The sequence below is a fragment of the Ursus maritimus genome, unplaced genomic scaffold, assembly GCF_017311325.1.
Source record: "Ursus maritimus isolate PB19 unplaced genomic scaffold, ASM1731132v1 scaffold_10, whole genome shotgun sequence".
Classification (NCBI taxonomy): domain Eukaryota; kingdom Metazoa; phylum Chordata; class Mammalia; order Carnivora; family Ursidae; genus Ursus; species Ursus maritimus.
This window is the reverse complement of record NW_024423344.1, coordinates 70669100-70682931: the sequence shown is the minus strand read 5'-3', so window position 1 is coordinate 70682931 and position 13832 is coordinate 70669100. Positions and strand designations below refer to the sequence as shown.

The following is a 13832-nucleotide window of genomic DNA, read 5'->3' as shown; positions in this document are numbered from 1 at the left end:
AGGCATGTATAAAGGAGTTTAGGAACACTGTCTGTCACAAAACTCCAGGCAGAAAACCATCCAGCCACTTAAGAAATTAGACCAAAGCTTAGCCTAGAGCTTTAGACTAGTTCAGAATGATTATGACACATAGCCTAGGCCTTACTCCCTTCTGCTTCTTTTAGAATTGGTTTCGTGAATCCAACAGTGTGTGCAGCCTCTTTGAAACATGATGAACTATAGACTGTGCCTCACCCCCAAAGTTATAACAGCCTTAGGCAAACATTTTGTACAAAAGTACTTTCTACATAGTTTTATGGTTGTCCTCCTGTTTGTTCTTGCCCCATTTTATTACCGTCCTAATTTTTAAAATATATATTCCAAATACTACAAAATATTTGATTAAAGCTAAAAAATCTAAAATAAAAGTCATAAATGGAAAGCACATCACTTAAAGGTCAACATTATGTTTTTAGCTATTATTAGGCCTTTGTGCAGATTTGCTAGCTAAGAAGAACTATGTTTTAACAAGGTAAAATCAATCACAACTGCTATAGGGAACTAATGGAAGCCCACTAGTATACAGAGGGCATTTATTATAAATACTATTTCATTAACAAACTAGGACAGTTTGGACAGAAGGATCTCTGAAACAGTCCATTTGTTTTTATGTATACCCCAATTAATGTGCAGCTAAAATGATTTATGGCATTTCAAAAAAAGACACAAAATATAGGAAAATATAGGAGACTGAACACTAATGGGGAAAATGAGACAAACAGAAAACAAGTAGCATATCAAATGGAATCAGGTATTAACAGGTAAAATGTATTCCACCAAATCCCCCCATTTGCTAGACAGAGTAGCACTTTTGGTTCCTAAAACCATGTAACTGGCCAGTATCCATCCTGGCTATCATCTCTAAGGTTCTCCATTTCTTTCATCCAGCCCATCAGATACTTGAAATTCCTGGCAGTTCCTCCACCATCCTCTTGACTTTCCCCTCTACCTTCAACCCCTGTCCCTATCCTCTCTGCTAACTTGAGCTGAGCCTTCAATGGAATCTTTCATAATGCTTCTGAGATGCTTTTCATACTTGCTTCCACAGAGCCTAGAGTCCATGGAATAGCTTCTCTAGAATCTATCTGGTACAAAGAAGGTACAAATATTTGCCAAAGGATGAAAGAACGAAGGAATTAACATCTTTAACAACATTCTCACAGCAAATACACTGACAAATTCCACAGATCAGTTTCCCGTAACCACCGTCAATATGAGGTGACTCAACCTTCAAGCACTATATCAAAATATCAATATAGAATTGAGTGACTTCTCTCAATAACTCCACAGAGGGCAAGTATGCATATGGTACAAGGGTACAACTTTCTGAAGGTGGCTGGCTTAGATCAAGGACAATTGTCAGAATACCAGAAAGGAAATATGGAAATGACGTTCATGGGTAGGATTAGAGTATATGTGTGAGGAGGGCAGGACAGGGGAGTTGGGTTATAAATTTCTGGACATTTGTAATACATTTCTTTGCCCAATTTCCTATGGGAAAAATCCACAGCTTTCATCAAACTCAAAGGAAATCTGAGATAACAAGGTCAAAAACCACTGAAAAGAAACCAGTTAATGGCCTTTCCTTCATGTAATCCTCTACAAATACTGTCTTCTCAACCAGTGTGGTGGAATTGTGGCGGGAGCAGGGCAGCCTTGACAGTCTTTGTAAAAACAAAAGCCAAGGCACTTAAGGTTTTACCTCCCCTCAGAAATGGCTGACATTTCTGAAATGACAGTGCCTAGATTTGCCTTAGGTAATTTGGGATCTCTAAGATTCTTCTCAAAAAATTCTGGCTCTAACTCTGAGATGGGGTGGGGGAATCAAAGCCCCACATGGTATACAGTATCATGCAAACAAAAGTTAAATTATTTCCAGTAACACCTGACAGCGTAGAATTCTGCTGCATTTTTATGGATTATAACATTTTCTAAATTGTTACTCCAGTGATTTCAGTTTTTATTTCCTTTAATGTTTAAGTTTCATTTCCAATGCAAAAATTCGAAAAGCTGTCTTAGAAGACTGTTGACAAACTGTTGCAGTGTATCCCTTGCTTTGTCAACTGTCTTAAGGATCTTTGAAACCTATGCTGGCAGCCTGGACATCCTGACCCAAATTCCCTTCCCTTAGGACAAAGTTGGCAATGGTTTCAAAACATGTAGGAAAACATCCTAATTGACACCACCTATTGCCCCACTACCCCATCCCTGCTAATATTAGAGTATCTCCTAAGTCCTTACGGTATATTTTCCCACTTATACTTGCTTTTGTATCTAGTATTCTCCTCACATTTAACCTTAACCTTGCCTCCTTTCCCATGCTAAAACTCACCTAAGGCTTATCACTGGGAATGATTAAATCGTGTTACACCATGTGGTGGATGTACCAAATTTGCTAAACCACACATCTGAACACTTTTTAATATTACAAACACTTTGATCCAAACTTTCTGTGAAGTTTTTAAAGAAAAAAATTGTTCACAAATGTGTGCACACCTGCATCTACACAAACGACATACCTGAATACATGCAAAAAACTGCATTAATATTTGATGTCATATGGATTGGAATGTTGCTATATGCAAATATCTTCACATTTTCAGTTCCGAATGGAGGAGGGATTTCTCATTCAGCTGAAAATGTCATATACCCATTATCAGAGATGAGTCAGCACCCATATCCATGGGATGAAAGCTCTCCTTTAAGAATGGTGCGCTGCAATATAAACGACCTGAGGAAAGCAATCAAGTCATTGCATCTTGTTCTGTGTTTGCCACATCTCGGGAAACGATCCTCTGCATATGAGCAGGGACTCAAACTATAAAAAAACTGCTTGTTGATTTCAAGTTTCAGGGAGGCATCTGATTTATTGCAGATACCCTTTTATTTTTTTTTAAGATTTTATTTATTTGACAGAGAGACAGCCAGAGAGAGAGGGATCACAAGCAGGGGGAGTGAGAGAGGAAGAAGCAGGCTCCCAGCAGAGGAGCCTGATGCGGGGCTCGATCCCATGACGCTGGGATCACACCTTGAGCCGAAGGCAGACGCTTAACGACTGAGCCACCCAGGTGCCCCGCAGATACCCTTTTAAAACATGTATATGCCTAAAGATCTGTATTAAGGACATATTCCCATTTCCATGGAGATGGTAATGCAAGAAGACATTTACTAGCCAATTACAAGAAACACACCTGTGTATAATTCACCGAGAAAGAAACTGACAAGTGTACATGATAGGTAACCTGGTACCCACCATCCTTATTAGTAGTAGCAATAGTAGCAGCAGCAGGAAGAGCTTACATTTATCAAGTGCATAATGTGTCTAGAAACATCAAATTTAATTTTCCCAAAACCCTCTAGGGAGGCACTATTATTATTATTCCAATTAACGGAGGAGGAAACAGGCTTGGAGGTGTAGACAGTGTTCAAGGTCACATAGCTAGGATTCCATCTCAGAGAATGAACTCTTCACAACTGTATTATACTGCCTCACTTCAGCTTAGCTACCTGGACTCTATTTGAGAAATCTTCACTACTCAACTGTACTCCTTTGTCCTTCAAACATTAACAGCAGATGCTCTGCAGCACTCTCTTGCAGTTAACTTTCCAAATTGCCCAGCCCCAATCAGGAACATTCCTATGTCTACCAATGATTAACCTGATCTGGTTAACAGTTACTATCTGGTTAATGCAACGAGCTTCTTTAATTAAAAACCGTAAGGGTCAGGTTTAGTATCTAAGATACGAAGTTCAAAGGGCTTATCCAGAACTACTCAAGCCAATTTGGCTCTCAAACAGTTCTGATTAGTGATATTAATGTCACTTAAACAACTCTCTGGATAGTTTTGGGAGTTTAATGTTCTTCAGAGTAGATAAAAACATTTTTTTAAGTGAAGATCTTTATAATACATGAAGTTTACCTCCAGGCTTCACCATCATGCCACACCAAGCAGTCATACACAGGGCCAGGATCACTATATTTTTTCTCAAAAGAATTTAGCAATTCCACTTGACTTTGAAGTTCCTCCTTGATTAGTTTATTTGCCTAGTCAATTGGAAAATAAATTAATATTAGAACATTTTGTGCTCTTGAAAAGTTCTATTAACATACAACCAAAGACACAGTGAGACCAAAAGAAAGCCATTTTACCCTGGAAAAATGTAGGGAAGTTTTCTTTTTATATCTATGCAGCTTGTAGTTCAATTTAATGATGCAGATATCAATATACTAAACATTTAAAAAAATAATACTACTTTAATTCGATCTCACATTTACTTATTTATTCTATCCACTTTGGGAAAGACACTGTGCTACATGTTGATGATATCATTTGGCCAAGACATGTTACTCACGTATCTATAATCTATAACTAATTTCCAAAAATAACTCTAAAATTACTACAAAGTAGAATATCTATTGACTTTAAGATTTTTTTATCAGAACTGTTTCCATTTAAATCTGTTTCTTAATAATTAAAATAAGAGAAACCATGAATTATCTTCTGTCCTTTAGAATATGCTAATAAGTTAAACACATACTATATGCATGACCTTGTACAGATAAGCTGCTATTTAACCATTTTGATCCAAAAAAATGAGAATTGTATATGCTCCAACCTGAGGTGTTTTTTTCAACTACATGCTACATCACACTGCTCTACATTCACCTGAATAGTCCCTACTGAATTAAAATTTAATTTCCACATGTTCCAAAAATCTTAACTTCCTTTTTAGCTATTCAACATTCACTCCTCCTTAAAGGAAAAAGACAATTATATAGACATTTTTGGTAACCAAAATAAAATAAAATGGATAATTAAATCCAGATCCCTCTTTTTATAAAATTGGCTGTATATATGTAGCACCTGAAATACTACACTTAATGTGTCTGATACAAGGCTGAAGGACAAAGTGATCTAACAGAAAGGAATACAGCTAAAGAGGATGAATTACAGTTACAGAGGATGCTGTACACAGATTAAGTAAATGCAAGTTAAATGTGTACGCAGATCTATTCAGGCTAGGAGTTCTCAACTCTAACTGTGCATTAATTAAAGCTCCTGGGAGCTTTTAAAAATGCCAGCCTTCCTGCGAGGCTTTAATTTAATTCCTCTCTGGGGCACAAGCACTGGCGGTTTAAGGCTCTTCATGGGATTCTAATATGCAGCCAGGGTTGAGAACCACCAATACCATTCCACTTTTGATTTTAAAAAGGTACATGCATGCATTAAAAGAAAGATTCAGAAGGATAAACATCAAGTTGTTGGTACCATCCAACATGGGGGGAGCAGGGGTGGCATTTTGGAGGCTCTCACTTGCTACTTTGTACTCCCCTGTGATCCAAAAGTTTCTGCAACAAGCATGTACACTATTTTCATAACAAACCAAAACGTTATCTTCATTTCATTAACTGATTTAAAAAAAATGTAAAGGCTGGGGCACCTGGGTGGCTCATTTGGTTAAGCATCCGACTCTCGATTTCAGCTCAGATCATGAGCTCAGGGTTGTGGGATCAAACCCCCAGTTAGGCTTTGCACTCAGTGGGGAGTCTGCTTGAGATTTTATCCCTCTCCCTCTGCCCCTCCCTCTGCTCGTACTCCTTCACACTCTCACTCTCTCTCTGTCTCTCAAACAAATAAATCTTAAAAAAAAAAATGTAATGGCTATTTAAGGATGTGGAACTATGGGAGCTCTCGTAGTACTTCCTGCGGAAATATGACTTGGTACTACCATTATATGACCCACCAAAAACATGCGTGAGAATATTCAAAATAGCATCTTCTTTAAGAGCCAAGCACTGAAAACAAAGCAAATACTGATCAGCATCAACTGTGGTGCATCCATCATACAGTAACAAAAGTGACCCAACTACAACACCCACACATGGATGAATCTCGAAAACAAGATACTGAGTGAAAGCAGCTACTCATAAAAGAACATGCTGTAGAATTCCATTCTACAAACTCCAAATAGGCAAAATCTTTCTGTAGTGTTAAAAGACAGGATGGTGGTCGCTTTTGGAGGAGGTAGAGAGCAATGATTAGGAAGGAGTATGGGAGGGAGTGTTCACTCTGTGCTAATTCATGACTACACACAGCATTCATGCACTTTGACATATGTGTACTGTATGTTCATTGAGAAGTTTTGGAAAATAAATATGTAAATTGATTACAGAACAAAAGAAAAATTAGTAAAATTAAACAATTTAAAACTTGTGGAAAAAACAGTCTTTTAAGTCTCTAAGAAATCTATGATAACATGGCTCTGTAGTAATGTTTAAGTAAAAGCGACTAGCACCAACTTGAGAAGTGCAATTGTTGGCAACATCAAATTCTTCTTGTTTTCTACAGGCTTCTGCAAGGGCCACCCTGTGAACAGGATCCCAGATTTTTTCCTTCCGTTCTTTCTGCAAAGACAGAAAAATTACCTTACAATGAGGTTGACAAACATCCAGGTAAACCTAGACAGTCATTTATATATGGACCTAGTTGTTATCAGTTGTAATGCCACACAATTTTCACACAGGAGCTAAAAAATCATTTATTATCAAGTTGATAAAGCAATGGATCAATTATTAACAACTAGTTAACTCTATTACTCAGCCATCAGAAAGAACGATTACCCAACATTTGCAGCAACATGGATGGGACTGGAGGGGATTATGCTAAGTGAAATAAGTCAAGCAGAGAAAGACAATTATCATACAGTTTTACTCATTTATGGAACATAAGAAATAGCAGGGAGATCGGTAGAAGGAAGGGAAGAATGAAGGGGGGGTAAACAGAAGGGGGAATGAACCACGAGAGACTATGGACTCTGGGAAACAAACTGAGGGTTTCAGAGGGGAGGGGCGTGGGGGATTGGACTAGGCCGGTGATGGGTATTAAGGAGGGCACGTATTGCATGGAGCACTGGGTGTTATACGCAAACAATGAATCATGGAACACTACATCAAAAACTAATGATGTACTGTATGGTGACTAACATAACATAATAAAAAATTAAAAAAAAAACAACAACTAGTTAACTCACTGCAGCTGGGTTTTAAGAGAACACATTTACCAAGGCACATCCAAATGTATTTTGATATATATGTCCCAGTTTTAACCCATCCAAGAATAAAAATAATAGCATGTCACATAACAAACTGAATTCCTAGTCATTTACAATAAAAGCAAATACTATGTCCTGGGCCCTTATGGAACTGAGAACTGCCTTAAGCCACATGCAAGCGGAGGGTGGGGGTAAGACTAGCTGCAATGAGGGACATGCAGCCTTCCTCAATTTCCTTCCTTTCTGGCTTATTTTTTCCCTACCCTCTTTGATTTGACAGGATGCTATGTTACTGAAATTGGTCTTACCTTCATCTCTGTTGTCTCTAACCCATAGTGCCACCCAGTGGAGGTCTGCTAGTTAAAAAAAAAAATCCTTTCCAGTAAAAATATCAACTCCACTAAGTTAAGGAGGGGGTTGACAGTAACTTACTGTATGTTTGCATATTAATTTGCACTTTATCATACAGTTGATGAAATTTAATATGGTGCATAAAAATACTGTGCTATTGTATTTCAGCCTGAAATTTTAAAATAAAATAGAATCCTTTAAGTTATATACATTTTTTGTCATTTTCTTTTTTGGCAGAACGATTAGAATCTGACGAATAAGTAAAGGTTCTATATACAATATGCTGAGTAGCTCTTATGGTGCAGACCCAGGGGGAAGCAGATAACAGTATTATGGTTAGGTGAAAGGCCCACAGGTCTTACCCACTGGGCTCCATTTTCAAGGATCACATCATTTTTTACAGTTGAAACTCTGAACCTATATCAGCAATCCTCTAAAGTGATACTGGCAAATATGGGAGCCACATGTTGCTATTTAGATTTAAATTTTAAAATATTACATTAAATTAAAATTTCACACTAGTCACATTTCAAGTTCTCAACAGCTACCAGTGGCCAGTGGCTGCCATAATGGGCAGACAGTGAACATGTCCATCATCCCTGAAAGGTCTACTCAGTAGCACTGTTTTAAAGCAGGCTCCTCCTTCCTCAATTTGCAACTCTTATTTCTCTAATGACAGACCTGTGTTTCCTATACTTCAGTTGCTTTGGGTCTGAGTAACCCTTTCCTTACTACTGAATGATGACTAGCCAGGATCAAGAAGCCTAGTTAAACAGTAAGGAAAATGGGACAAGTTATCATAGAAGCTATAGGACCAGGAAAATTAAGTTAGCCAGCACTTTAAATCAATTTTAAATAGTCTTTAGCCTTTTGGAGTTTAAAAAAAAAAAACAAACTTCAAAAATCCAATGAAAGCTATAGTCCAACTCCCAGAAAAACACTCATATACAAAAACTTGAGTATAATTTCACTGTATTCACACATTCTCTAAATTTATCCATGGCCCCAAGATTAAGAACTGTGACTTTAAATGGCTAACATTCCACTGAACAGAACCTTGAAGCAGTCATTGTCTAAAAGCCTCCCAGCCTCCAAAATAATTAAGAGTTCATGGGAGCTCACAAAAATTTTTCTTCTTCAGTAGGAAACAAATCTGAGGAAGAACTCATTGATTCTAGATTGTACATTACCTGTATCCTTTCCTTGAGTGCCTTTGGATAGAAGTCATAGCCATTTTTAATGCCAATATGATATTTGCCTGAGGGATTTGTCCAGCTCACAGGAATCTATAGAAAAAAAGTAAATTGTTGACTCACTAAATGCTTCCCAATTCCAATGATTTACTACTAGGGAAAAAGGTTATTTCACTTCTGATGGCTCAACTTGGATGAGCAACGCTGCGCATTAGAGCAATATTTCTAATATTCTAAGGTGCCACTTAGTATCTGTCTGGCTTTTCTTCTTATCCATAAATAAGATGGTTCACCTAGGATACCTTTCATTTACACAACGCTTCATCGTTTATAAAGTGCTTTCAACATACGATACCTCATTAAACTACTACAATCTTTAGTTCTCAAGCATCAAGGACACATCACCTCTCCCTTCTCAGACCTAATGCCAAACTTGGGGGGGAGGGGAAGTGGTTTACAGACCCTCTCGAAGACGCTTAGATTTTCCTGTTAAGAAATGCATTCTCTACAATCAACAGGGATAATGCCTAGATACTTAAAACAGCTCTTTATAAAAAAAAGTTCTATAAAATCATGTAAATTATATATGACATATTATAATAGCCTTTCCAAATATCTCCAAGTATTTATAAGCTTCTAATTAACAGAATGCTGTAAAGAGCATGCCCAGTGTATAAACGGAAAAAGCAAAGAAACAAAAAGAAATCAAACTGCTTGCCCAAACCACAGGAAGGGTGAAAAGAAAGCCAGAATCTAGCTCTATTATGGAGAACAAAAAATTCAGTGTAAAGGCTATGTGACTTAGGTAAACCTGGCTGTGAATCCAAACTCTACCACTAACCAGAGGGGACCCACAGGTTCCTACTTCGTGTAAAAGGAAGGAATTAATCCCTACCTTATGATTTGCACAAATGCACTGAAGATCAATCAACTTCAAGTGTCCATCAAGAAAATGTGGAATATTCACACTCTTTGTAATCACAGGACCCATGATCACTAAAACCAGCTTTCAAATGTGCATAAGACACGAGGTTGAACTATCAACCACTCAGACTTGGCTGACTCATCAGTTCTCACTTGTGCAGTATCTTTAACTGGCTCACCTCCATGTCCCTCATCAAATTATTCCCCAGGTAAGAAACTTTTGGATGAAATTTTCTCACAATGAAATAGAGAAAAAAATACCATTCACAGAACTTCAAAGATCTACTGATTTTTTAAAAGCCTGCCTATATCAGTAATCGTTTCTGAATCAAATGGATGTCTGGAGTATGTGAAATTGTGAATATGTTGGCATATAAACTAGTGCTTTTCATTCAAAACTTAACCAACCTCTTTTAGAGAACAAGGATTCTTAACTCTAATGTCCCTGCTGTAGTCTGTGACATAACAACAATACAGTGTTGCAACAACAAAAAGGTAAGTAGTCACTAGCCGGCACGTTCAAAGACTATTTCATCACAGGTGTCCCACTACACAGGTTTTATAACCCTAGGCTAGTGGCAACTTCTTTGTACAAGGAGATTATAAAAGACTGTGAAATGCCAAAGGAGTAAATGGAATAACTGATTAAAATAACTGCAAGATATACAGGTGCTAACACATATTTAACCACAATTACTTACAATATAGGTAATACAATGAAAATAATCCATGAGACATAATGCAGATTTAATTATAAATGAGATCAAAACCTGCAAGGTCCACACAGATACTTTTCAAATCACTATCATGTATTTTCCTCACAGTAAAGGCAGACTAGTTACAAAAAATTAATCTAAGGAAAACCATAAAAAATAAATGTGATAATCACGGTTCTGCTATTCACCATTAACCAAATTTGAGTAAAGGTAATTTTACTCTATGAGGTAATTATGGAATATGTCATTTTTCCTACTTGCACACGAACTTATTTTTAGTCTCTTTTAAGAATCAAAGCTTTATATTTTGGTCACTTTAAGTGGATATCTTTAAAACGGTTTTATTACATGGTAACTACTGTGAAAATTAATAAAAAAGAAACTTCGGTTAGAATGGAGTCAGGAGGCCAGCAGGGGGCGCTCTCATGCCCTACCACGCTGCCTCCGTTGCAGACCCAAGAGAGGCACCTTGCATGCGGGTACTACATTACCACCCCAGCAGGAGGCAGTTTACCCGGATGCGCCTTCTCTTTGTAAGAGCCCTTCCACCTCCCCTCGCCCTCCCCGTTCCTCTGTATAAAACAGTGGTCCTCTCCTTCGTTCTGGGTGGGGATTTGCCCATGACTTTGCCACAGGCTGCTTGCTCCAGACTGCAATTCTCTGCTATTCCTGAATAACCCACTTTTGTTGGTAAAATAACTGGCAGTTTTATTTTTAAGGCTAATACTACAATGGAATAAGAAGGATTTTCATAAGAAACTGAATCTCTTTGATTACTAATTACATCTCTTCCCTGACTCTTTTAAAGAGGGGATGCCTAACGAATTGATCATTTTCTTAACAAGCCAAATGTCATCATGACTGTTAATGTTCCACGCAGTAATTTTTTTTTTTTTTGCCTCAAACTGTGTTTCAGCTTTGTCAGCTCCGTGGTAAAGCCAGTACACTCCTTTAGCTACCACTGCATCTAAATACGGGGCCAAATTTGGCAAAGTCATTCGTTGTGGCTGGATTTAACTTTTTTTATATGTAAGAATAAATACTGATGATTTAAAAACCAACTTCAAGTTCAATGTGGTAGAATTTTAAAAAGCACCATGCTCCCTTCCAAATGTCTACTAAAATTAGAATAAGGAGAAGAAAAAAAACCACCCAAAGGACACAGAGAACTGGAAATGATACTCAGAAGCTGTATCACCCCCATTTCAAAGGTTGCAAAGTAAAAGGCAGCACTGAAAATTTATGGGGAGATTGTGGAATTTTAATACATGGTGTTGGAGTAACTGGTCTTCAGATAGAAAAGAGGATGCAGGATCCCTGTTTTGAACTAAGTCTAAAATTAATTACAGTGAATTCTAGAACATGAAATGAAATATAGTAGAAGTTTTTATAAAATGATAGAGGAACATATCTTCATGGTCTTGGGGTCAGGAAGGATGTCCTAAGACATGAAAAGTCCTAACCAAAAAGGCGAAGACTAGGGCGCCTGGGTAGCGCAGTCGTTAAAGCGTCTGCCTTCGGCTCAGGGCGTGATCCTGGCGTACCGGGATCGAGTCCCACATCAGGCTCCTCCGCTATGAGCCTGTTTCTTCCTCTCCCACTCCCCCTGCTGTGTTCCCTCTCTCGCTGGCTGTCTCTCTGTCACATAAATAAATAAAATCTTTAAAAAAAAAAAAAAAAGGCGAAGACTAATATCCAAATACATTAAGAACTTCTACTCATCAAAAGACACCACAAGGGAAGTGAAAATAGATGTACAGAATGGGAGATGATAAAGACATGATAAAGACTACAACATGATACACCCAGATTCCCAGCATATTTGCAAAGATTAAAAAGCCTTAAGAATATGAAGCGTTAGCTGTGCAACTATTAAAATTCTTATACACTGCTAGTGGAAATGCATTTTAGTGCAAATACTTGGAAAATCTGTTTGGCATCACCTGGTCAAGCTGTATCTCTATGACTCAGCAATTCCACTCCTAGGAACACATCCTGGAATTATCTATACACATGTGCTCAAAATATGTACACAAGAATGTCACCTAAAGAGCTGTGACTCCCAAGCTGGAAACAACTATTCATGAGCAGTAGAGTGGACAGAATGTGGTACATACAAACCATGGCATCTTGCACAGCAATGAAATTAAATCACTACTACATGCAACATCATGGTTGAATGGGAAGAATCCTGCAAATACCTGATGTAAAATGATACATAAATGATGCTGTTCACTACATAAAAACTAAGGATATACTGTATGGTGACTAACATAACATAATAAAAAATTATTATAAAAAATGATGATGTTCATATAAAGTTCACAAATACAGGCAAAACTAACAATATATTTCAGGTATCCACACAGAGGTGGTAAACCTTTAAAAGCAAAGCACAGAAATGATTATCACAAAAGTCAAAGTAGGTTGTGATCGGGGAGAACACAGGAAGCTTCTGAGGTATGGCAATATTCTTTGTCTCATCTGGGTAGTGGATAAAATGACATTCACTTTTTATTCATCAAGGTGTACATATGTGTTTTATGCATTTTCCTTTGTATCTGTACATTTCACCATAAAAGATTTTAAACTTCTGCTCACTTTTTTGCTTCTACCTGCTCATGGGAGTGTCACTGGCCAAAGTAACTGACCACCAGTTTCTCAAGAAGGCCTATGAATAGCCTCCTTAGAGAATGAGATTACTGGAATGTTCAAAGCACTTAAACAGCAGTTCATCTTAAACTGGGAGAAGAGTAAGACATTAACCACCAGCATAAATAGGCTATTTAGAAGAAGCTAAAATACAGATATTTAATTCATCTTAGAGCATGGTTAAGTCAAAAAACCTAATCACTTTATTGTGCTGCTGTCTGAAAACCGTGTGCTCAAGAGTTCTGAGAGATCCAGCTAGCCAGAATCTCAGCAACTAGTAACATTCTTCTTTTTAATGACTGCTGTAAAATATCTGAACATCAGCACATCCTTGGGGAAAAAAACAAGCTGAACACGTATGTGGGTATGTTCTGTGTCCAGATGGAGAAGGGAGCTAACACCAAGAAGACTAGCAGAAAGTCTGTATGAGGAACAATCAGACTCCTGCTGCCCATCCCACATCCTGCCCAAACCAGACCAGCCAGGCAACCAGACACGGAACCAGAGAGACGTTGAAATGTCAGCTTTGTAGAGAGGTTCACATAGCAGAGGGGAGAGGTGAGACATACAGAAGATTCTGCAAGAGATCTCCCTCGGCACTAGGTGTGAGCCGCTGAACACAGACAGTCAGGCTTCTCTCTCACTCTCCCCTCAAAGCCAGGCCAAACATGCTAAGGTCCTCTTGGAGATAACTGAGCAACCCAGTGGGAAAAGGTATGCCATAAATTGCCATCTTCAGGTCCGCCATGACAACACCACTGCCCTCACCCCAAGACCCCGCACAAACACACAGCACTTCCATCACCTTCATGTACACCTTGCTAACCAAGGGACAGCCAGGATAGCTTGGGAAAAGGTCTCAGGTAGAAAGCAGAGCAAAAGGAAGGAGGAGAGGCTGAGGAAG

At 38.2% G+C, this 13832-nt stretch overlaps 1 protein-coding gene across 6 annotated transcripts in view; it reads right to left on the bottom strand.

Annotated features, from left to right (window-relative positions):
- TPP2 (tripeptidyl peptidase 2) overlaps window positions 1-13832 on the bottom strand; it is a 71191-nt gene that overhangs the window by 47019 nt on the left and 10340 nt on the right. For 5 of the 6 annotated variants that reach the window (XM_040624343.1, XM_040624357.1, XM_040624351.1 and 2 more), the window contains exons 3-5: window positions 8634-8729; window positions 6341-6445; window positions 3960-4084 (exon numbers count right to left, since the gene is read on the bottom strand). In XM_040624343.1, the coding sequence (XP_040480277.1) occupies window positions 3960-4084; window positions 6341-6445; window positions 8634-8729 (326 nt within the window). Of the gene's footprint in view, window positions 1-3959; window positions 4085-6336; window positions 6446-8633; window positions 8730-13832 lie in introns of all 6 variants that reach the window. The other variant, XM_040624367.1, reaches the window with a different exon arrangement.